Source organism: Camelus bactrianus, chromosome 9 (genome assembly GCF_048773025.1).
Source record: "Camelus bactrianus isolate YW-2024 breed Bactrian camel chromosome 9, ASM4877302v1, whole genome shotgun sequence".
In the NCBI taxonomy this organism is placed as follows: Eukaryota; Metazoa; Chordata; class Mammalia; order Artiodactyla; family Camelidae; genus Camelus; species Camelus bactrianus.
In genome coordinates, this window is record NC_133547.1 from 41509870 (window position 1) to 41534833 (window position 24964).

At 50.3% G+C, this 24964-nt stretch overlaps 1 protein-coding gene across 6 annotated transcripts in view; it reads right to left on the reverse strand.

Moving 5' to 3' along the window:
• Window positions 1-850: 850 nt before the first annotated feature.
• Window positions 851-24964, reverse strand: part of KCND3 (potassium voltage-gated channel subfamily D member 3) — a 526784-nt gene continuing 502670 nt past the window's right edge. For all 6 annotated transcript variants that reach the window (XM_074370165.1, XM_074370163.1, XM_074370164.1 and 3 more), the window contains 6 exons: window positions 11688-11850; window positions 5576-5677; window positions 5121-5210; window positions 3517-3573; window positions 2039-2286; window positions 851-1306 (listed from right to left, as the gene is read on the reverse strand). In XM_074370165.1, the coding sequence (XP_074226266.1) occupies window positions 1105-1306; window positions 2039-2286; window positions 3517-3573; window positions 5121-5210; window positions 5576-5677; window positions 11688-11850 (862 nt within the window). In that variant the 3' untranslated portion in view covers window positions 851-1104. The remainder of the gene's footprint in view (window positions 1307-2038; window positions 2287-3516; window positions 3574-5120; window positions 5211-5575; window positions 5678-11687; window positions 11851-24964) is intronic.

Consider the following 24964-nt stretch of genomic DNA (forward strand, 5'->3'; position numbering starts at 1 on the left):
GGCTGGCTATTTCCTTTTTCAAGATCCCAATGTGATAACTCTGGTCATTCCCTTTCTTGCCCAGAAATGGAAACTTCCAACAGCAGTGGTTCCAACCATAAGGGAAGCATTTTGTTCTATAAGGTAGACTTTTCTCATCCCTAAACTCCTGTTTTTGCTTCATTCTTTTCTCTCCCACAACTGCAGTCACACAGATATAACTTCCAAGCATGGGTCTGCAGGTGCTTGGCAGTAGAGAAGGCTTTACTAGCATGTCTCAGGATCACTGGGGTCCATGTAGAGACAGACGGCTGGACATGGAGGAAAACAGCCAGGGGTAAAGCAGAGAGGTACAGAGACAAAAGAGACAGGGACAGACAGGGTGAGGGTTGCTGTGTGGTCACCTGGCAGCTCTGTGCAGGTCAGCTGGGCAGTGGGGCCCAGGCTCAGTTGACCTCACCTACCTGGGGGAATGGAGAGAGAACTCAGCAGTAACTGACTTCTTGGCCTAAAAGCTTTTGCTATAAAAGGAAAAAAAACAAAAACAAAAACAAAAACCTCACAGAACGCATTGTTTTGGTTCAAAGGTATTGGGTCCATGGAGAAAAACATTTCACAAAACTCCGTTGGTGTTTCTGTTTTCCACCTTTTCCCATGAATAAATATTATCCATTAAGAGCCTTGAAAAAGGTGCTTAAATCCACAGTGTTATATTTTCTTCCTGTTTTGCATGTGACATCTCGGCCTCTGTGCATCTCTTGGTCTTGTATTTTCCTCACTGGGGTCTCCAGAAACAACTGTCATTTGGTCTGAGGCTTCCCCCTCTGGGCCCTGTCCTGGCACGCAGCTTCTACCCCCACCATCCCATCCCTACCCCACCCACCCTCCCTTCCTCTGGCCCCAGTGAGTTGCAGTATCACAGGGCTATGTCCACGCTAGCAGCAGTGAACCTCAGGTGCCCCTTTGCTGCCTCTTTTTCCTTCCAGGCACAAGTTTCAGTGCTAGGGGTGCAATGGGGCGGGCAGAAATAGTGGGGAAGGGGGAGGGAGTGGTCCCGGCGGCCACCCACCAACATGCCAGCCCCCTTCACTCCCACTACCCGCACTGGCCCTCTGTCCAGTGGTTTTACAAGGCAGAGACCTTGACAACATTGCTGGCTATGGAAGGAATGTTCGTGTTGGGGCCTGGGCTGGCAGGGGGTGGCCGACTTTCCCCTTCTGGGGTCAGCGCTGGCGGGGTGGGGATGCTGATGATGGCTGTGGTAATCTGGGATGTTTTGCAGTTTGGTCTCAGTCCGTCGTCTGCTTTCAAATTAAGGCTGGAACGACTGGGATAAAAAAAGAGTGAGTTGATGATGGTTCTTCTTGCTAGTATCCCAAAGCTTCCTTGACCCTCTACATTTCCAGCTCACAGTGACTAGGAGGAGGTCAGACAGAGAGATCTAGACCGATATAGACAGAGATCTCTGCCTTTGGTAATCAGTCTGTAATTACCCGTTCTGATTATTATTCCTAAACTACTTCAGACTGCACAAGTCATGTATATTGGGCTTTGGAATTCAAAGTACATGTGTCTTCCTCCAGTAGATTATTTTCCCGTCATTTGTGGCATTTGATTTTTTCCCTGAATTCCTTGCCACTCACTGGAAGTAGCAGGAAGTGGCTTAAATATTAGCAGAGAAAGGAGGGGAAAGTTAGTCTGTGATTCAAAATCAGCCTGGATAAGCCAGGTCTAATACAATTGTGAAAATTATTTCCTTGAGAAAGCATTCTTTGCACCAGAGTAGGTTATTTTTGGATTTTTGTTGTTGTTGTTGTGTTATTTTTTCTGGTATCTAAGCCCACATTGGGCCTAAACCTGCTACAGTATCCTTCAAAGCATAGAAAGGGCCTTTGGGTTAACTTGCATGGATGAGAAGGAAGGTGGGGGGAGGATCTTATGCATTGGACAAGGGGCCGGGGCCGAGGACCCTCAGGGTTCTCTCCTCTCGCTGAGCTTGCTTTACTCTGTGATTGGAGCCCCTCAAGCTTTAGGGAGTGACGGGGGTGGAGCCACCCACCTGGTAGTGAGGGAGGGCTGCTCACTGCCCTGGATGTGGATCGTGCTGAGCTCTTGCATGCTGCGCAGGCGGGTGGCCGGCAGGTTGGAATTGGGCAGGTGAGTGGTTTTCTTGCTACGACGGGAGCAGCAGGTAGTCGTGAGGCCCGGGTGGCTGGACAGTGAGGGACTCCTGGTGGATGGGTAGTTCTGCATCGAGCTCTCCATGCAGTTCTGCTCAAACATCTGCTCGTCTATAAACTCGTGGTTCTGTGGGAAGGAGAAGGAGGAGAAGTAGAGGGAGGCAGGAAGGAGAGGATGGGCCCCGTCCTCTGGATGGCTGCCTGTCTCTGTTCTGGGCCGGGGGAAGAGGGCTCCCAGCTGCCTGGAGCACAGATAGGCATTCAGGACGGGGGTAGTCCTACAGGCATCCAAGGAAGGAAGAAGGAGATTCCTATTGGCAGCCCTGGTCATCAGACTGCAGGGCAGAGACTGCGGTTGTGAAATCACAATGTGACATACACTTCACCGACAACTTTGGGCTGAAGGCACACTGAGGACATGGGGGGGGGGTGCTTAGTGGCATCATTAGAGCCAGAAGCAAAGACCTGACTGACTTTGTAGCTTCGACAGGATCTCCAGGGGGTGGCAGGTAAGGACTCACTGACTCCCTAGGAGTCACTACTCCTATGGCTAGTGGGTACGCTAGGTTGTCTTTTCTGGATTTGATGGGTGAGATCCTTATGAATCCTGGGTAAGTATGAGACGTAAGCTTTTAAAGGCACTCGATTATTAACAGAATTGGGAGAGCTTTGCTCTTGAAAGCCAATGGGGTCAAACTGTCAGGGTTATGATTTCTTTAAATTATTGGTTTTTTCCACCTGGTTATGGGGTATGGATCCTTAATATAGCTAAGGGCATAGGATTCCCTAAGTCAAGTGTAAGCATGGGAAGGGAATGCTAACAGACTCCTGGCTGGGGATGCTCAGGGTGGGGTGGAGTGGAACCCAGGATGACTAAAAAAATGGCTGTTCAGCCAAGGTGACTAAAAAATCCATGGCAGGAATGGTCTGGCCAAGGCTGCCAGAGTGAGGATAGTCTGAAGAGACGTAGCATAAGAACAGAGTTCAGAGAGAGAGCGACCAGCCCTGACGGCCCATACCAAGAGTCCCCATGGAGCTGGGGAGGTGGCACAGAGACGTGGCCCACGGACACTCACAGGACACCAGCATTGGTGCCATGTTCTACCGCCCCGCTAAGCCCCTGAGGAGGTCAAAAAAAGGAATCAGAAAGGCAGTTGGGTAGTTCAGGACAAAAAAAAAAAAGAAAAAAAAAAGAAAAGAAACCTGAGCTGGTACTGGGTGTGACAGCAGAGGTAGGGTAAGCCCCAGAAGAATCAACAGCACATGCAGAGAACCAGACCAGGGGTAAAAGAGGAGACTCCACAGACTTAAAAGAATCAGAGAGGAAAACATCAATTGAATTTTTAAAAAGTTATACCTTGATGGTGGAGGTTCGTACAGATAACAGGGGATCATCCACAAGATAGGACAACCCCTACAGGACAACATGCCAACAGAAGATAAAAACACCATTGATTGTACATTCCAGCATTCCCAAGCTCAGTCCTGACATTCAGTCTCTCAGTCCCAGCATTCCACCCTTTCAGTCCAACATTCCATCCCTTGCTCCCAGCATTCTCCCTCCTTCGTCCCAACACTCCACCCCTTGAGTCCCACGTTCCTCCCCTGAAGTCCGGCATTCCATCTCTTCCATCCCAGTATCCCCACAATCTGACATTCTTTCCGTCAGACTCAGCATTCCACCCCTTCAATGCCAGCATTCCACCCCTGGATTCCAAAATCTCATTTCTTCAATGCCAACATTCCAGCCCTTCAAACCCAAATATTTTTACCCATCTCCTTTCAGTTGTATACATTCCACCCAGCACATGCAACTTGGAAAGGGCAGTTGGGTCCAGGCCTATTTCTTTGGCAAGCTCTGAGTCTTGGAGAGAAATTCTAGATACGCATATACTATACAGTTCTTGACACTAAGAGATATTTGATAAATCCTGGAAACTAAGATTTTTAGAGTGCTTTCCCATTTTGGAAGCTCTCATGGGGTTCAGCTGCCATCCATAGTGTTCACATTTAGCTCATATTAAGAGTCATCTAACATCTGTTCCTCCCATATCTGAGAGGCCAGGATATGGAACACTGAGAATTAGAGAATTCCTTCCTCAGGGGCTGAGCCCTGACCATAGGCTTTCTGGAGAGGGAGGGCCTGGAAAGGAACAGGAAAGTTTCACTTTGTCTCCCTTTGGTTGTCCAGCCTGACTTCTCCTCCCTCCCTGCTACTCCTAACACTTTTTGCCAAGGGTCCAGGGTTGGCCCCACTGCCCTTCCTTCCAGTCTGTTGGTGAGGCACAAGCGTCATTCCACATTCCAGCTGTGGCCCCCTTAGCCGTGACTCTATTTTAACAAAAAGCCTTTCAGATTCGGAATTCCCTGCGAACAGCTGGGTGACTAGGATGGGGTGGTACTGACAACATCCTTGGCTGGAGAAATATCTGCACTGCCTCCTTCTTTCACTGTCTCTCATTCCAAGAGGAGTGTAAGGAGCAAAAGGACCCACAAATTGCATCAACCTAGCCCCAGGGATAGGGCAAAAATTGACGTTCTTCTCTGCTATCCTGTGGCAATCTAGCACAAAGTCAGCCCCAGGATTGAGGAGGCATTGCCCATTAGAACCGGGAAACTTGACAGACAGAGCCCTTAGGCTTTGGTAACCAAGAAACCGGCCATGGGGACCGATGTAGGGGTGTGTGGAAAGGCTGGAGGAAATGGCCTGCTCCGTGCTGCTGCAGGACAGAGCTGGCGTCCCTCCCCTGGTGACTTGGCACCACTCCTTGGGGTCCTCCTCCTGAGGGCAGATGGAGACCTCATCACTACTCTGGAACTGAGGGAGACAGACTTTGACCTCTAAAGCTTGGGCCCAGCATGAGGACGTGAGTACAGAGTTCTCACTCTGTACGTTCTGACCTTGGAGAAGGGTCAGGGGTCAGGGACGAGAAAAGGGGGTGGCACTGGGCTGGGACTCACAGTGGTTTTCTCCAGGCAGTGCAGCAGGTGATGGTGCTGGCTCTCGATGAGTGAGGCGGTCTTGCCCATGTGCTCCTCTTCCGGGGTGCCCTGGTGAGCGAGAAGAGAGCCTGAGTGTGCAGCTGGTGGCTCTTCTCCCCTCCACCTCCTTCACTTCTCCACAGAGGGTAGGAGGGACCAGAAAAATCTGGATGAATCAAATTCTAGGGAAACCCCAGAACATTGTAGCCTTTGGGCTGGGGGCCTTTGAGCTAAAGCTGGTTTAGGGGTAGTGATGATCATCCTTCGGGAGAGGTACTCGGAGAGGGGGCTGCTACCTGCGGAAAGTCTGGAAACATGCCTGAGAAGTCAGGGCTCAGACTGGGGCTCCGGGGTGAGGGAACCGGTGCCCCTGGGGCGAGAGAACAAGCCCGTCTTCCCTCCGTCTCCTCACCCCCGGTCCTCCGGGCACCTACCATCAACTCCAGCGCCTCGTTGAGAAGTCCGTTGCGCTTGCTGTGCAGGTAGGCATTGGAGCTGCCTGTTTTGGCCACACGGATCCTGGCAAGGCGGGCCTTCTGTGATTGGCAGAGATAATAAAAGAGTGAGGGGAAACTGAGACAAAAAGACTGTGAGCCTGGCAAAGCCAGTGACAACGGGCTGTCCCAGGGAGACCGGGTTCCCAGGTGATGCCTGATGAAGGGGACGAAGCTGCTTCCCAGCTGCAGGGATCTCTGTTTACACCCGTGGGACTTGGTCTGAGAGGCTGTGTCCCCCTGTAGGGGGCACGGTCATGGTCAGATTGCCCAGGGGCTCCACTTGTCTCTCCAGCCCGCGTGTAATCCTGGCCAGAGGAATATCACTCATCGGTGACCTCCCTCCTTCCCCAGATTTCATGACCTTTACTCAGTGGTGCATCAGGGTATTTCTCATCTCTCACTAGATTGCAGGCTCTTTAAAGGAGCACATGTGATAGGTCTCCTGATTCTCCCCTAGGGTCCAGCACGGTTTCCTGTGCACATATGTAGGCGCCGAAATACCAGCTAATTACGAGAAAACCAAGCCATGTGTCTCTGTACCCCTCAACTCCTTCCCCTCTTTCTGTTTTGTCCTCAGCATTCACTACTAAGGTAGTATATACTTTATATATTTATCTCACTAATGTCTCTCTCCCCAGCCAGACTATAAACTCCTCGAGGGCAGTGGTTTTTGTTTTGTTCACTGATATACCCCCAGTGCCTAGTAATTTGTAAATTTTTAAATGAATTTACAATTGCACGTCTGTCTTTGGGAGTGGATTCATGCATGGATGTGTCAGTGTGTGTATATTTTATGCGCATCCACGGGAATGAGTGCATGTGCGTGTGACCGGGGGCCCAGTGTATGTGTGAGAGAGGGGAGGATGGAACACATCTCGGTACACCACCTTGGCTTCTGCCATGACCACTGAAAATCTCCCCAGCTCCAACCTGGGAAGGCTTCAGCAGTGTCCTGCAGGAAGCCTGCTTGGTATCTCAACACAAGCTCCCTCTTGCTTGCAGAGGCAGTGGGAGAGGCTGGACACACTGCACATGCTGGCTTCTCTTCTCCTTCCTAATGACCATAATCAGTGTCACCATGACAGCAGCACAACCACAGAGTGAAGCCTAAGAGGAAAGAGGCTTTGGGAGGGAAGGAGAAAGGACTGATAGAGGGGTTTCTGCTGGTTTAAAAAAAAAATGCAGCTGATCGTTTGGGCTCTCGTCGATCTGGACCCAAATCCAGGCCCTTGCTACTGGAAGCAGAAGAGCCCAGACGGACTCACAGACCGAACTTGGGGCAGGGGGTCCCTCCTCCTGCCTCTAAAAGGCCCAGTTTAACTTCAGCATGTACTCTGAACAGAGGAGTCCTTGGGAAATTGTGGCAATTTCTATTTCTTGTCACCTTCTCCCCAGCATGGGGAAGTGTCCCCTCCAAGTGTCCTGCTGGACTGGCTTATCTGCTAAAAGGAGGCCAGGGACTTGGAGTCAGGCTGTCAACAGAAGCACAAAGAACACACTTTATCTGTTGTCTCCTGGGAAGTCCCCCTGTGGCCAGCATGTCCTTGCAGGGACACTTCAGTGGCCCTCCCTGGTTTCTAAATTTGGAGAAGAAGTCAGTACTCAGCCTGGAAGGTCTGCCTGTAAACCTGAGGAAGAACTCTCTCCTGGATGGAGCACGAAAAGAGGAAGCTGGGAGAGAAAGGATGGTTAGTAAGCCTTACCATTCCTCCTCTCTCTGAACAGAGATCATTCATTCAAGGTCCAGAATGATTCTCCTCCCTGGGAATCTTGCTCCCGCCCTCCCCTCAGCTAGATGCGTATATTCAAGCAAGTTTTTCATCATTCGAGGAGGTAGCTATTCTTGCTTTGGGTGAATACTGGGTGTGGAGAGCTGCATATGGAAATCCAATTGTGTCAAGCTCATTAGAGCCTTATATAATTTGATTGCACCACTTAGAGCCAGACCTTTCTTGTATCTGGGGTCTGTCTTCATTACTTTTTAGAGATGAAAGATTCTCCTGCTCTCCTTTGTGGCACTTCTTTTAATCTTATCTTACCCTGGGCTCTATTAAAGCAACAGATTGTCATATCAAATGCACGATATCGTTTAATCATTTCCCACACAGGAAAAAAAGGTTTTGCAACGGATTTACAGAACAGTACCTAGCACATGCAATTTGGTGAGGACTTCTGGCTTGGCTTTGAGCTCCTGAGGGCCAGAATCTGTGACTTATGCATATTTTTATCTTCGGCATCTAGCACAGAGCTTCGGGCTGAGCATGCACTCTAGCGAGGCTTGTGATGGTCCAGGAAGGAAGATGATCCCTCCAAGGTCAGTCAGAAATCCACGCCGATAAAGCCACTGTGATGGGCTCACTCGCCCCTGGTGGGGACTGTTCAGCCCCACTCTCTCCCATGGCTACGAAGGAGGAGAGTTAAAAGAGGATGTGGCGGTCACCTAGGCTATCTTACAGACAAGGAAATGGAGGACATGAGGGGAAGTGACTTATCCAGGGCAAGACTTCGGATCAGGTCTTCCAACCTTCAGGCCAAATGCTGCTTCCAAAACATCCCTCTCCTCCTTCCCTGAATTTCAACTCTGCTCAGGCAGGTTTTAAACTTGATGAGCAAAAACCAGGAAGTTTCATTTTCAACAAGTGTGGCGATTCCAGGGTTGGAGGAGAGGTCTGGATGGAGGATGCTGTCACCCCGGGTAGAGGTCCAGGCACAGGCTGATAAGCTCAAGGATTCTGCCGGCCCTAGAGGCCCTTTGTGATGAAGCACTTCCTAGCTGTCTGGCTAGCAGGCGCTCTTGGGCCATGAATATCAGCATCTCTGCCCTGGGAGGGGCAGGAAAAGGAGAAAGAAGGAGAAATGGAAAAGCCAAAAGAGAAAGTGGGCAACTGTGCTCTTGGGCATTTATGCCAGAGAAATGAAAACTTACGTTCACACAAACACCTATATGTGAATGTTAACCCCAGCTTTATTTATAATAACCAGGCAAATAGTTAAACATAACTGTGAGGCATCCACACCATGGAGTACTGCTCGGCAAGAAAAAGGATCAGACTGTTGATACACGTGACTTGGATGAGGCTCCGGGAATTACACAAAATGAAAAAAGCCAGTCTCCAAAGATTACCTACTGTGTAAGCCCATTGGTAATAACATTTTGCAAATGAAAACACTTTATAAAGGGAGGATAGATAAATGGTTGCCAGGGGTTGGAGACAGGGTGGAGGGAGAATGTGGGGTGTATGGTTATTTAAGGTACAGTGAGTGGGATCCTTGTGGTGTGCAGTACCTTGACCACGGTGAGGGATGCATGACCCTGCATAGGCGATAAACCTTTACACACACACACACAAACACACACAAACACACACACACACACACACACACACACACACACACACACACACACACACACGAGTACAAGTAAAACTGGGGACGTCTGAATAGGATTGGTGGGTTGTATCAGCATCATTACCCTGGATGTTATAATTTTATAACTACATGTGTATCTACAATTATTTCAATAAACATTTCCATTAAAAACTCCCCACTCAGATGTTGCCCTCTCTCTGTCCACTGCTAGACCTCTGACTTGATCTCCACTGCACTTGGCTCAGAGCACCTAGGCTCTGAAGGAAATAGTCGCGGAGTCATTTTAGTAATAATCCCAAGCAAACCAGTCACAACGGGAAAGGGTGACAACTTTTTGAGCCTTTCCTTTGCAGCTGAGGCCTGTGGGCTGCAAATTACCGTCGTGGCTCCTGAGCATGTGATCTGGGCTGGGAACCAGCATCAGCTCCCCTGACCTCCCTCCTGTGCCGCCTCCCCACTCCCCACTGAGTCCCCAGACCTGCCTTCCTCGCCTGGCTGCCACAGACTCAGTGCTGGAAGCAGGCAGTATCCTGGTTTCTCTTTCTCCCTCTCTCACAGGAAGCCCAAGGTGAAAGAGACAGAGCTGAGCAAGCATGAGAGGAGACAGTATCCAGGCGAGGGGAAAACACTAAATATTTACTCTAATTTCAAAGGGAGAGCAAAGAGGGAGAAGGAGGAGGGTGGGCAGGGAGAAGAAGGGAGGGAGTCTCATTCTTAGGGGCTGGAGGGAGGAAGTCGCCAAAGCTGATTCCTTCCGGATTTTAATCACACAGGAAGAGCTTTGCAAAGTTCTGCAGAGAAATGGCCCCTGTTATATTCTTTGCAGGGGTAAAACCACAGCAGATGCAATGCTCTAAGAAGTAGGCATGGGTGCGAGCCCAGGGCGGGAAGGTAGCTGCAGGGGCAGGAAAGGCACAGCTTGAGTGGGGCTGTGATGGGCACAGCCGGGGGCGGGTGTGTGAGCTGAGGCTTCCTCTGAACCTCACTGCTTTTTGAAAAACCTGTGTGAGCCGGGGGGCCCATAGCGGGTGGGGATGCTGGAGGACCCTGGCCCTTCAGGGCCTCAGGCTCCTTGATTTGGAAAGGAGATCCCAGTTTCTTCCAGCCCCTTTCTTTAGGACTGTACAGTGAACTTAGATACGGCTCACATTTGCCAGTGGACTTGAACAGGGACAGAGATAAGACTTCTATTTCTGGGCTGGCTAGCAGGGGCTGGGGGTGGGGAAGCCCTGACCTTGGGTGAAAGAGGGAGGAAACGGTTCTGGGAGGGGATGGAGAGGACAGCAGAGAGCCAGCAGATCGGGCAGAGGCAGGCTGACAACATTGCAGGCCCAGGTCAAGATAAGGCAAAATCTATTTCCACGCAGGCGGAGGGAAACAGAAGGGCAAGCAGGAGGGGGCCCCCAGGGCACAAAAAGGGGATACACTGGAAGTGGGAACCCGCTAGATTTATTACATAACTTTATAATGTATATTGCATCATTATATGCAAAGTATTATACATTTCAGAGTTAATTTTCATGCACTTTGAGACTTTGTTTCGGTCAGCAGACACAGGTCTGTGCTGAAATTTTGGATTCTTCTGATATGTCGAGGAAGCCCTGCTATCTGGGGGTTGTCCCTGCAGGTGGAAGGCCAGGAGGTGGTGAGGGAATAACCCAGCTCAATGCATAGTAAGGCCTGGCACATAGTAGGGGCTCAGTAAATGTGTGTAGAATGAATAAATGAAAGAATAAAAGAAGGACACAACATCTCAGGCCACCGTTAAGTGACTTGTTCAACGAGGTCCCTCCATCCGTCATACCTGGAAAGGCTCTGACCGTACCCCCTGGAGGTTGAGATGCTACTGAAGGGGGAGTATTTCAGCCCAGATCAGAAGAGGAATGAAAAGCAGCCCCCTTGGGCCAAGAACCTTTGCCAGCCAGAGGCCCTAAAAATGCAGGTGAAGGGCAGATGGCTGAGTGGAGAGGGGGCTGCTCTGGACAGAAGGTGAGGCTGGTCAGGAAAGGAGGTTCTGTCCAGGCACCAAAACCTTCAGACATCTTTCCTCATCCTGTGGCGAGGGGGCGCGCACGCTGCCCTGCCTTCCTGAGCAGTGCACCCTGGGCGTCACTGAAAACTTTCCTCAGGACCGACAATGGTCAGTCCTGACCATCAAGTGCAGTTCCGTGCCTCATCCTACGATACCCCGAGGTGACTAAAGCCCGCTGTGCCATTTGTCCCTTAACTCAGTGCTGCAGAATCATCTCCTTTCAGAGTATTCATTTTTCTTTTTAAGCAAATTAATTTTTGTCACGGTGTTTTGTATAGGCCATTACAGGGCACTGAAAAGCAATTACACTCCCCGGGTAAGCTCTTGGCTGGGAGATGGAGGAGTCCGGGCACTGCCTGTGCTGGTGGCTGAGGCCTTGCAGAGCCAGGGCCCAAGGAAATTGCACAGACCATCCAGAAGGGAGCTCACCAGCTTGTGGGTAACCGAGCGGTTGTTGCCCTGTGAGGCTGACTGGGGCTGGAATACAGGACACGGGTAGGGAGCAAGGGACCCAGAGCTGCCTTACCTTCCAAACCCAGAGGCCTTCAGTGCAGTGGTTCTCCCAGGAACTCCTCATGACAGCTGCGCAAGGCCAAGGGCGGGCCCCTCTCCAGTGCTGCCCACCCCCCTCCCAGGTCCCAGGATTACCTTCTGTGCCCTGCGTTTATCAGCTCTCTGATTCTGGTGGTAGATCCGGCTGAAGTTGGAAACGATCACAGGGACTGGCAGGGCAATGACGAGGACACCACTTAGGGAGCAGATGGAGCCGAAGATCTTCCCTGCAATCGTCTTGGGCACCATGTCTCCATATCTGAGAGACAGAGACAAAGGGAAGCAGGTGTAAGAGGGGCCATTTGGGAAACAAAGGCTTCCCTGCCAGTCGTTCGCCCACTCATTCATTCAACAACTGTTTAGTGTGTTTACTGTGTGCCAGGTACTCTGATACCACCCAGCAGTGAACGAAACAGACAAGATCCTTATGTTCACGGAACCAACATTCTATGAAGGGAAGGCCATAAACACTGAAGCGGTTACATAAAAACACTGTGACCCGTGGCTGTTTCTATGCAGAGAAGAGAGATGGGTGCTGTGCTTGGTCAGAGGAGTGTGGTCAGGTAAGTTCTCTCTGAGGAGGTAACATAAGCTAAGATCTGAAGTTGAAGAACCCAGCCATGCAACACACTTGGGGAAGAGTGTGCCAGGCAGTGGGAACAGAAAGTACGGAGGCCCTGAGGTAGGAAGAGGCTTGGTGTGTTCTAGGAACAGCGTAAGGGCCAGTGGGGCTGCTGCACAGGGCAGGAGGGGCAGTTCTACAAAAGGAGATGCGGGCAGGAGGCGGGAGCCGGGCAGGAGGCGGGAGCCAGGCAGGGGCCAGACCATGCGGCGTCTAGTGGGCCATGATGAGGAGGATGGGTTTCATCCGGAGTGCAAAGAAGAGCCATGGCTGAGTCTCAAGCAAAAGAACAACACGACTTCGTTTATGATAATAAAAATAACGAATGATAAGCCGCATTCTGTTCACGTGGAGATGTGTAATTTACAAAGCACTTTTACACACTGGCCTCACATAAGCTCCATGAACCCCGTGAACTTGGTCCCTTGGTCCCCACTGTACAGACGCAGGGGCCGAGGCTCAGAGATGAAGTGGACTGCCCGTGTTTGGGTGCACCGGGAGTAAAACCCACTCCTCTTGTTCTCACCTCTTTTGGACTACCCACACCGTCCTAGAGGGGGACCATGAGCTCCAAAATTCAGCCCCTTAAGCTGTGAAGGCACTTTGGGAGAGTGCCGGCTCCTCTCAGAACTCAGAGGAACTCTAAGTACTTCACACCCTGGCGGCTGCCCCCTGGGACCGGCTTGGCCTGGCTCCCACTCAGCCCCGGGCAGACAGGCCAGAGCCTCTCTCCTCCAATCAATATGATACGCTCCATGCGGTTAAGTGCTTAGCCTCTTCTTTATTGAGGTAATTTAAAGGTCATCTTAAGCAAAGAGCTGTGATGACTCCTTTGGCCAAAGCCAGAAACACCGTCTCCCCTACCTCTGTGCCCTCTGATGTCTGGAGCAGAAGCAGGCTTAGGATGAGCAGGGATTGTTGCCACTGAAATTGGGAGGCTCCAAGGTGTCCTGGGGTCCAGAGAGGATGTGGAACCGTTTCTGAACTGGGAAGTCCTCACCTCCCAAACACCTAAGGGCTTTGTTGAGGACGTGCCCATGGTTGACATATATTTGATCTCATTTAAGCCTCTCAACATCCTATGAAGTAGGCTCCTGTTCTGGGGGCTGCCTTCCCTCTCCGTCAGTGTCCAGGCCCTTTGTCCTGGCTCAGGCTGTCTCAGTCAGGCCACTGACATGAAGGCCTGTGAGAGCTCCTTCTGGGAACTCTGGTGCTAGGGTTGCCTTCTCTGCCGTGATGCTCAGGAGTGGCCGCCAGTGAAGTCGTTGAGAACTTGGCTCCTGAAGTTAGACAACACGGGTACCAGATCCGACCAGCTCCAGAATAACTGCGTGACCTTGGGGAATGTTATTTTGGGTCTCAGATTCCTTGCCTCAAAAATGAAGATAAGAGTAATGTAGGTCATAATCCTATGGCGATATATACAGCTCTACGAACAATAATACTATAGCTTTTACCTGGGCATTCTGAAAACCATGGTCTCTGTTGCTGAGAAGCTGATTGTTCCAAGTTCAAATAATCCCAGTGATGAAGAAAAGGGGGTGACCCTAGGGGTGAATCACGGTAGCTGGGATTTTCAGATGATATGATTGAAAGGTGGACACTGGGCACATGACCATCGGGAAAATGAAGTGTGGCAGGGGTAGGTAAGAACAGTGTCAGGAAGGCTGCATGTCAGTGATTAAGGCTGGTGAAACATGCTAAGGACAACAGGAAGGTTGTTTTATCTGCTGGAAGGAGAGCTATGCCCACTGCTGGGCAGATGGTCTGCTGGTAACAGATGACAGCGAGATGGCAGAACAACTCGACTCCCATGCGCTGTCTGCCTTCTCCACTGAGAATAACATGCTTTATCTTGGGAAGGCTGGGATAGTGGGAATAAAAAGGATCCAGAGCTTGAGATAGGGGAGGGGAGAGCAGGCTGGGCCCCTGCTGTCTTCAGTGGATTCACATCACAGACCCACCTGGATCCTGCCCCATGAGACAAGAGGAAGGTACAGATGGCTTTGTAGAACCACTGCCCATGATCACTGACAAATCATGATGCAGAAGAGAAATACCAAGAGACTGGAGATGGAAAACTACTGAATCAGTAGCTTTAAAGAAGGGGAAAGAAGGTCTGAGAAACCACAGACCAGCAGGCTTGGCATCCATCAATTCTGCCATTCAATTGCTGGCAGAATTTGAGAGCAGATTATTAAGTGGACAGCTTGCGAACACTTGGAAAATAAGCTGCACTGGTTCACTAAGCACGCGTCTCGCCAAATTAACCTTATTTCCTGTTTTGAGAGGGTTAACCGGCTGGTGGATCAGAGACTGCTACAGACCGACTGCCTCGTGATTTTAGCAAGATGTGTTCTTGTCCCAGTTCCCTGTACCCTTGACAAGCTGGAGCAGTGAGTTATGGGTCACAGTGTGGTGAGCAGGGGTTGGACAACCATCCCTGGTCCTCTGGCCCTTCTCAAAGATGACCAGTGATGGCCAGCAAAGGAAGTGCCTGGCTTTCATGTTAGAAGGGTCTCCTTCATTGAAAGAGTAAATAAGTACGTGAAATAAAGAATGGATCTAAAGTTAGGTCTCCAGTGGTGTGTTCCAGAATTTTTCAATGACATTTATCAGGCCAGAAGGAGGCAGCGTGGCCTAATGATTGAAGAGGAGACTGGCGTCAGATGCGGGGGTTGAACCCTGGCCCCACGTGACTTATGAAATCGTTCAGTGCCCTTGGGAAAGTTATTTCTCCTACGCCTCCACCAATATAAATGGATTTTATATACCTAACTTATAGGGTTGTTGTGATAATTAATGAGATAATTCAGAAGAAGCACTTGATGCTGTGTCTGAATAAATATAAATTCTCTCTAAATAGCCAGAGTGGTGGATACCTATTGTTTTGTCTGTTAATACCCTGCCCCATCTTAGCAACTGTACCCCTCCCCTCCCCATTATGACATAAACTCTGTCCAGAGGAGCTGGGTCTCAGAGGAGCTGCCACATTCTTACAAGCCTTCCCTGATGTCCCTGCTCCCACTGGTCCCAGTTAGTAGGTTCAGAATAGGGCATCTGACTCCAGCTGGGTCAATGAATTCTTTCCTGGATTCATTTTTTAACAGCTTTATTGATATATAATTTACATACCATAAAATTCATCCACTTAAATCATACAATTCAATGGTTTTTAGAGTATTTACAGAATTGTGCTACCATTACCATAGTCTAATTTTAGAACATTTTCATCACTTCCAGAAGAAACCTAGCATCCATTAGCCACTCCACACCCCGCCCTTCAGCCCTAGGCCACCACTCCTCTACTTTCTGCCTCTATGGATTTCCTTATTTGGGGCATTTAATATAAACAGAATCACACAATATGTGGCCTCTTGTGTCTGACTTGTTTCACTTAGAATAATGTGCTAAGGTCTCAAGGTTTCCCGATGTTGTGGCACATATCAGTACTTCAGTCTTTTTTTATGGCTGAATAATATCTCATTGTACAGATACATCACATTTTATTTATTCATTCATCAGTGGATATTTGGGTTGTTTCCACTTTTTGGCTATTATGAATCAATTCTGCTATGAAAATTTATGGGCAAGTTTCCATGTGGACATATGTTTTCATTTCTCTAGGACTCATATGGTAACTCTATGTTTAACAGTTTGAGGAACTGCTAAACTGTTTTCTACAGTGGCTGTACCCTTTTACAATCCGACTAGCCATAAATTAGGGTTCCAATTTCTCCACATCTTCACTCACACTTGTTACTACAGGTCTTTTGATTCTAGCTGTCCTAATGGGTGTGGTGTGGTATCTCGTTTTGGTTTTGAATTGCATTTCCACTGTTGGTTAATGATGTCAATCAATTTTTTCCATTCCCTTCCCTTCCCTTCCCTGGACTTTTACCCTTGAGACCAGATCAATCTCTTTCAAAGGAACTGAAACTATAACAACTAAAGTGCTGGAGCTGTTGGCAGCCATGCTTTCTGCCCTGGGGAAAAGCCAGACTGCAGTGAGAGAGGAAGCAGGAGGCAGTAGAAAGAGATGAGACATGAAGAGCTATCGGATGGAGTTGGAGTTCCTGTCCTAATTCTTCCTGAGGACCAGCTTCCCTTTTGCCTCTCCTGTGGCTGAGCTGTTCAAGCCTTCCTTCGACCGCTGCACACCAACCAATTCTTGTTTTTCCTAATCGTCTTCCCTTTGGCTCCTGTCGTAGTAATCATGGTGATGATGGTGACGATGATGCGGATGGTGAGGCTACTGCTGTTGGTTTTTAAGCAAGCTCTTCAAATTTCTAAGCGTCAGAGTGACTATGAATTGAGGTCTTTAAGAGTCAAAAGGATTTTAACAGGTTGTAATCATGGGTGAAATCAATCAGATTAATTTTAACAAAGATAAATGACATTTTGATTCAAATAATCAATGACTTGTATAGCTGATGGAGAGACAAACTTAAAAGCTATCCAAGTTAAAAATCACTGGAGCGAATTAACTTCAACACAGCCACCAGTTTAATGCGGCTGCTAAGAACCTAATGCTGCCTTAGGCTGGATTGATGGGAGGATGGTGTCCAGAAAAAGGGAGTGGGTGTTCATACACTGCTCCTTGGTGCAGACCACTTCTAGGCTGATGTGTGGAGTGTTCTGGGCACTACATACACCATGACGTTCATTAACTGGATCGTGCCCAGAGAAGGGAGGTTGAGGTGGTGAATTGTCTGGAAATCTCTCATAGGGAACAGGAATGTTTGGTTTGAAGAAGAGGGGACAGGGAATGGAAGGATGGAAGGGAAGAATGTACTACATTGGGTCCCACAATTGCCCTATCGGGTAGGGTTAAGGTTCCTTAGGGAGGACGAGCAGGTCCAGAGAGGACAGTGACTTGTTCAAGGTCCTCAAGCAGTAAGAGACAGAACTGTCTGGGTTGAAGCCCAGGTCAGTCTGTTTCCATTGTCCTGCTCTGCCCGTCACATCCTGCTTCTCCGGGGGAGTGGGTGGGGTGGGGAGCAGGTGGTCGTGGGAGAGGGCTCTGAGGAGTCAGCTGGAGCTCACCCCCTTCTCAGCTTCTCTGCTCCCCCACGTAGCAGTACAGCATAGGGCTTAAAGGTGTGGACTCTGAGTGTCAGACTCCCTGGGGCAAGTCCTGGGTCTACCACTGTTACCTGGATGACTTTCGTGCAAGTTACTTAATTTCTTTGTCCTCAGTTTCCTGGGCCTGGTAAAATAATATTAGCTTCTTCACAGGATTGTAGCGAGGGATTAGATGAGTTACCATTTGTAAAATGCTCTATTCTAGCATATAGTCAGAACTTTATAAATATTTATTAAATAAATCCTGGGCCCAGACCCCTGCTTTTTCTAGACTGGACTTCTGCAAAAGCCCCTTAACCAGACACCTCACTTGCACTGTTGCTCCCCTTTATTCACAAGGAACCACAGTCTTAAAATGCAAATCCAGCATGTCACTCACCTGCTCAAACCACTTCAATAAATGTTGGTCGAATGTGTGAATTAAGGAAGAAAACATAACTTGCAATGTTCTTGCTAAGTCTACATGCCTGCTACACGGTAAACACTTACTAAGCAGCAACTGTTGGGATTGTAATGACCGTGATGGGCGGTGCCCTTTGTCCCAAGGCCACTCCTGGTGCAGGAGCTGATAGTGGTTCTCCAAGTCCTAATGGCATCTATGGCCTATTTTCTCTGTGGAATTTTGAGGAAAGAGAGGGATAAGAAAAGAAAAAAAACCAGAAAATGTCTTGGCCTAGAAAAAAAAATTTTAAGGCATAGCCTTATTTCCTTTCCACCTTCCTTCTTGCAGGCAAATAAGGACTCCCCTTCCCCACCCCCTATCCTGGCTCTGAGGGCGGAGAAAAGTCAGGGACAAGAAAGCCTCTCCTGGAGATGACACGCCAGGCAGAGGTGAGCTGTGGTGCTCACCCAGGACTCAGGACTCACACGCAGACCTTAGCTGGGGCCACCGTGGAGCCGCTGTCTGCTCTCGCCCGGGTGGGGCCCAGGGACTCCCTGCTCCTCTCCCAGCACATCCTCGGTAATCTGCAGTGATGTCTGGGCTGTGGCAAGAGCAGGGGAGCTTACCCTCCTAATATGGAAGGCTAATTAATTTGTATTAGGGCTTAGGGATAATTAAACTTTTTATCTGAACTTAAGCTGCACAAACCACCCGCCTTGTACAATTAATTGCTGCGTTCATTTCCTCCTCCAGGTGCGGAGAGATAAGTGCAACCCAAGCTCCCCTGTCAGATCCGGCCCTCCTCTCAGGTAGGGGCCAAGCTGCCCATCTGGTGGGGAGTCCGTTCTCTGCTGGGGTCCAGGGCAATGCCAGTCAGGACCCAGCTGCTAGGAGCTCAGTCACGGAGGCATGTCCTTGATGAGTTTCTGCAAGGGAGAGGTCCCAGCCTCACTGCCACACCCACTTCTGCACCCACCTTCTCCACGGGGATGCCCCTGAACCTGGTTCTGTCTCTGCTCCTGAAACCCCCGGTGTTGGAGCTGCAGATGGGGGGTGGAAGCTGTCCTGGTGGCAGGGGTCAGAGTGGGGAGGGGAGTTAGAGCAGGCTGGGCACCATGTAAGCTCCAGGTACTCAGATCCCTGTGGCTGCCTCCTTGTCCAGTGGCAAAGTCAATTGGTAGACCACCCTGGAGGACACTGAAACCACCTGCCTGGCTGCTAAGTGCACCCCTTGGCAAACATCTGGTCAACCTCTTTTCATGTTCAAATCCTCTCCTATGGAGCAGCACTGCCGTAACTTTTCTTTTTTTTTTTTTTTTTTTTTGAGCTCTTAAATCATGTCAGGTACTGCAAATACATGATCTCATTTGTTCCCCCCAGCAACCCTAAGAAATAGAAGCAATTATTACCCTCATTTTACAGACGAGGAAACCAAGGCACAGATTGGTTAAGTAATATGCCTGTGGTCACTCAGCTAGCCAGCTGCAGGACTGGGACATGGATCAAGCCTCTTAGACATCAGAGTCCCAACACACTGCTAGTTACTACAGCCCAAAGCCATGGTACCTGCGGGGCCAGCATGGAGGGCAGCGGTCTGGTTGGGGAGCGAGGAGGGGCTTCAGAGGTGACCAAGTCTAGGGTGGCAGCCTAACCATGCCCCCGCAAGTGGCTCTAGCCCTGCGCTGCCGATTCTCGAGCAAGGGGACTTGGGAAGTGGAATGAAAGCCCCCTATTCCTCCTCATTTCTACCACACGTCCCCTACCTCCCCACATAAAACCACATCGACCCTACAGCTAGGCACTGTAATGTGAGCCCCAGCATCGAGCCAGGAGCCAAAGGGAGGGGTTGGCAGCATTTTGGAACCTTGAGGTTCCACTGAAGACCCCACCTGGGTGTGCACCGGAGGGGAGAGCTGAGGTTCAGAGCAGGGGAATCTACTAACAATGACAGTGACCATTCAGTACTAGTTTATTTCTCCTTGGCAACAATACATGCCATTCAATCTTCATAATAACCTTCTGAGATACTATTAGCCCCATTTTAAGGTGAGGAAACTGAAGCCCAGAGAAGTTAAGTTAACAAGCTCAGGATCATCAGCCAAACCAAGCCAATATTCCAAACCAGGCTTGTCTGACTTCAGAGCAAGCTATGCCCTCCTGCAGGAGGAGAGAAATGAGCCAAAGGACTTGGCTAAATACATGAGAAAACAGCTTCAAGAAAATGGAGCAACTTTCAAAGTGCTGTGAGCCCAGACACCCTGCTGGGAAGATCTCAGGTGCCAAGGGAGGTGCTTCTGGGTTCTGCCAGCAAAGAATCCTGGGAAAAAGGGATGTGTGGCCCTTTCAGGCCATTGCTGTGGTTGGCCTCCTCTACAGAGTCACAGCTGCAGGCTCCTGGCCCCTGGGAGTCTGGGGCGATAATCTCCTTGTCTCGCCACCTCAACAGCAATAGTGCTGGGTAACAAAGCTGTGCTTGCTTCTAAACCAGTGTTTTCGAACTTCAGTGTGTGTCGGAATTGCCTGGAAGGCTTGTTAAAACACCGACTGCTGGGCGCCAGCCTCAGACTTCCGATTCTGTAGGTCTGGAGAGAGACCTGAGAATCTGCCTTGCAACCAAGTTCCTCAGGGACACTGATACTGGTGATCTGGGACCACACTCTGAGAACCACTGCTCTAAACCATCCTGTCTCTGGAGGTCACAGATCTGCAGACTTACAGAATGTCAGAGCCAGAAAGAGGCGGACCAGTCACTGCACCTGTGAGGAAACTGAGACACCCCCCCTCCCCAGGTCATAAATCAGTTGAGAGCTGGTCCAGTCACTGGAGGAATGCCCTGCCCATCCTGTGTACTGCACACACACCAATCTGCCTGGGCCCTCGGCTTCCACCTCATCTCTCCGGATTGATTGATTCATCAAACCCCTGCTGGGTGTCTGCTTTGCGTCTTTCACTTTGTCGGGTGCTGGGGATAGAAAGCCAAATAGACAAGCATGTCCCCTGCCCTTAAGGAGCTTACGATCTCATGGGGAAGACAGACAAGCAAATCACGATGGCGGTTCAATGGCATTATCCTACAGGAAGGATGTAATCAGGGTCCTGTGTGAGCACGAAGGAAGGGCCTCTAAATCAAGCTGGAGGGTGGTCAGAGGACCTCCTGGAGGCAGTGGCACAGGCCAGTTTCCTGAGCTGTGAAGCAGTAGGGCTAGCCTGAGGAACTATAAGAAATTAGAGGCTGGAGGAAGGGGTAGGTGGGAGATGAGGCTGGAGAGGTGGTCACATGAAATTTCTTCTGGGTTAATCCAAGGAATCTGAACTTTCTCCTGAGTGAGATAATCAAAAATTCATCTTTGAAAGAGCACTCGGAAGTAGAGTGGAGGATGGACTGGACGGGGATCAAGGGAAACCAGTTAAGAGGTCACTGTACCAGTCCAGGTAGGAAATACTGATGTGCACCAAGGCAGTGGCCATGGAGATGGGAGGGAGGAGACACAACACGGCCTACTGAGGGGCAGCACCCGCTGGACATGGTAACTGACTGTGTGAGGGTGGAGGGCAGGGAGGACCTAGGGTGGCACTCAGGCTTGGGAGATGGGGCAGGCCCTGTGTCCACCTCCGGCCACGCTCCCGCCCTTCCCTTCCTCCTGCTGTCCACACTCTGCACACTGAAGTCTCTCTGCTCCCAGAGGCACCAGGCTCCTCCTTGATGTCAAGCCTTTGGACAGGCCCTTCTCTCTCCTGGGAACTCCTCTGCCAGGCGACAACTACTCATCTTTCCAGATGTTGTTTAAATGTCATCTCCCTCAGGCTTTCGAGTTTGCGTCATTCCTGTGTCTTTCCACCTCCTTCAGGCCTCTTACTCCTTTATGACTTGATATATCTCTTGAAATGGCTGTTTTTGCCACTGGGATCAGCGCAGTCCGAGCACAGGGCCCTCTGTCTCTGCATCCGTGGTGCCTAGCAAGCTGCATGCTGCACAGGAGGCACTCAGTACTTCAGAGGGAGTGACAGATAAAACAACCATGCTGGTATGTGTTCTGTGGACTGTAGCCCCTGCCACCCCTGGACCGACTCCTTCTGGAATCAGACTGCAAGCTTCAGGAAGGCAGAGGCCGTACCCTCAGCCCCTGGAACCATGCCTGGCACACGATGGGCTCTCAGGATATTTGTTGAATGAGTGAATGAACTATGAACAGATTAGCAATGGAACTGCTGACTCCAGCAGACCAGACCATCAGGGAGCCTTTTGACTGCAAAACACCCAAATGCTGGAGAAAATACATTTTTTGATGTATTGCTGAGTTCACTTGAAGGAGGGGAAACATATTTTACTCCCAATAAAAAGGAACAAACCACAAGGGGAAATCACAGCTGGGAGGAGGGAGCAGTGAGCAGAGGGAGGAACCCTGTCGCTCCGAGGACAGGTGCCAGCCCAGCCCGGTGACCTGCCACCCATCACTGGGAAACTGACCTTGGGCCAGGGGCAAAAAAGGAACACTCTCACAGCCTTTAAGTGAAGCCAGGCCCTGCACGTGGGCTGAAAAGCTCCCAAGAGGGTGGAACCTGGCTCATGGGCAAACCAGACTTGAATCCCATCCAGAGGAAACCATCTTTAACCCAGGCCTTCAGGATTCCTACAGATTAAGATTATGTAAATATGAATCTGCCTTAAAAAAAATCATACAGAAGCAAGCAACCATGAGTGAGAGTCGACAGAAAAAAACGAACCATAGATTTAGCTTCCCCCAAGAACTTCAGAAACTGGAAAGGATGGACGCAGAAGAGTTACACAGGAAACGTCTTTTTCAAAGTAAAGGATGGAATCACAAAGATGAACTAGCAATAGAATGCTATCAGAAACCACCAGGCAGATGTGGAAAAGAACAAAACAGAGTTTCTAGAAGTGAAAAATGCTAAAGTTAATTGTAACTGAACATCCTGCCTTAAACCAACTGGTTGACTGACCCTAACGGGTTCAGCTTCTGGAGCAGACCTCCTCTCCCCAACCCAGTCCTTAAGGACCTTCATGTTGTCACCTGGTCCTGGAAGTCCTCGTACCCGAGTCTATTCCTATCGCGACTAGTAGGAGGGCAGTAAAGACCAAGGAGTGGCCTGCAGCAGCCTGGTCACCAAAAGAGGCGATCGCCGTCATCATGTCACAGTGCTGAGGGACGCTTGGCTCCTGCAGCGACACAACCCTTTTGCTCACACAGCTCCCAGAAAAGACACACTAACATGGAGAGGGTATAGAGGAGAAGCAGACCACCAAATAAGGCCAGCAGACCCGTGTTGTTAACTAGACAGGAGTGATGCCAGCCACCTTCCCGTGAAAACCAGGGGAGGAGCTGTCACCGCCTTCACTACTGCTCTCCTGTCAGTGGGACAATATTCAGATGAAAGCCAGGATTTGGTGATTTCTGGTGGCACTTCCTAAATACCCAGTCCGTTTCTGTGAGCAGGCCTGCTCCGAGCCAGTTCTGCAAGGACATTTATCTTTTGGAAGGAAGAAGTCGAGGGCTGGAGGTCTCAGAGACTGTGAAAGCACCCCGCCTGACTGGGCCCAGCCCTGGGGACCAGCCTCGTCAGACCTGGACGGGGCAGTGCCCCAGCTCGGGGGCCCGTGGGCTGGGAGTCACATGGGCAGGGCCAGAGTTCTAGCCCCAATCCTGACAGGCACTCTCTGCTGGAAATCGGGCCTTGCTCAGTCTGTTCTCCCCATACTCAGCCCCCTGGAGACCTGTCCCCATTTACCCCCTCTACACCCTTGGGAGTAGAGGTTGACAAGAAAGAGCAGCACGCACGTCTGCTCAAACAACAGTGCTCCCTCAGAGACCCTGTCCCGCAGGCCCGCGCCATCTGCTTCTTTTTCTCCACATGTCCATCAAACAGCCCTTCTCCCTGGGGCCGCTTCTCGGCCTTCTGCCACCCTTGGCTGGCAAGCATTTCTCAGGAAGAGACGAGCTGCTTCAGTCACAAAGGGGCACACTAGCATGGCAAGCCCTTGGTTAGTGCTGGGGCGAGTGCGTGGTGCAGAAGGACAGGCTGACCTTGGGAGGAAGCAGAGACGGCCACAGCGTGCACAGCAGAGGAGTGTGTGTGTGTGTGTGTGTGTGTGTTTGGGGGGTGTTGGGGGGGATGGCCAGGTCAGACACTATCAGATGGCACTCCCAAAGGAGGAGATGGAGCACTGAGGTCAAAGTCCATGGAGGTGATGGGGAGCTAGGATGCAGGGGCTGGGGTGGGTACGTGGCAAACCAGTGTTCACAGTTGTGCAGACCTTTTCTGAAGGTCCAGTCTTGTCCCTGCCAGCACACCTCATTCATCCTCCTGCAGCTCCAGCTGGCAGGGTGGCTGGGGTAGTGCCAGGTGGAGAAGTGGGCAAGGAGCAAGGACTGCAGGGCTGAGAGGAATCAGCCCCAGGCCGGGACAGATGGAAATGCTAAGTGATTTGGCCACTTGACCCCGTATATGGTCACCAGGTATCCCCACTCATCACAGTGCTTTGCCATCCGTGGCCCTTTGGGTAAATCCAGGCTGTTCCAATTGCCCTTCCCAAGTCTTATCTGGCTCTGCCCGCTCAACCCTGGACTGTCCAGTAACCCTCCCTTCTCTTGGGTGTTCTCCCTTCCCTTCCCCTCCTCTCCCATCCCCACCCTCTAAGGACTGGGAGACATTCTCTCTCCCATTAAGCCTTATCTGAGCTGCACTGGCATCCCTGCTGTCTCAGTCTGAGACTCTGATGGAGTCTCAAAGGGTCTTACAGGTTGGTGGGCCCAGCCCCAACGTGGCATGGGAATCCTCTCCACCCTCTGGGGGAGCTCCCCTGGGTGGGCTTTGAGTCAGATGGACTGACAAGTCCTTGCTCTTCCTACTCAGCTAAGAGACAGGCAACCACGGGCTTCCTCAGCCTCAGGGTACTCATCTGGCAAATGGCATAACAATGACCTTCCTTGCAGGGTTGTTATGAAAATCATGTCTGCAAAAGCTCTTTATAAACTGTGGCAGGAGCTTAGTTAAAACGAATTTATTTATAGACAGTCGGACCTCGGTATTCACGGGGACGGTTCCCCACCCCTCCCCCCACCCCCGCATGGATACCAAGGTACGCAGATGCTCAAGTCCCTGATGTAAAATAGTGGAGTTCAGTTGGCCCTCTGGCACTCGCGGATACTGGAGGGCCAACTCTGTGCAGAAACTACGTATAAAGTAAACTATACTGTAGTTTATAAATAGTTTGTAGTTACTATATATGTAAGCTACAGTAGTACACACATAGCTAGCTATAAT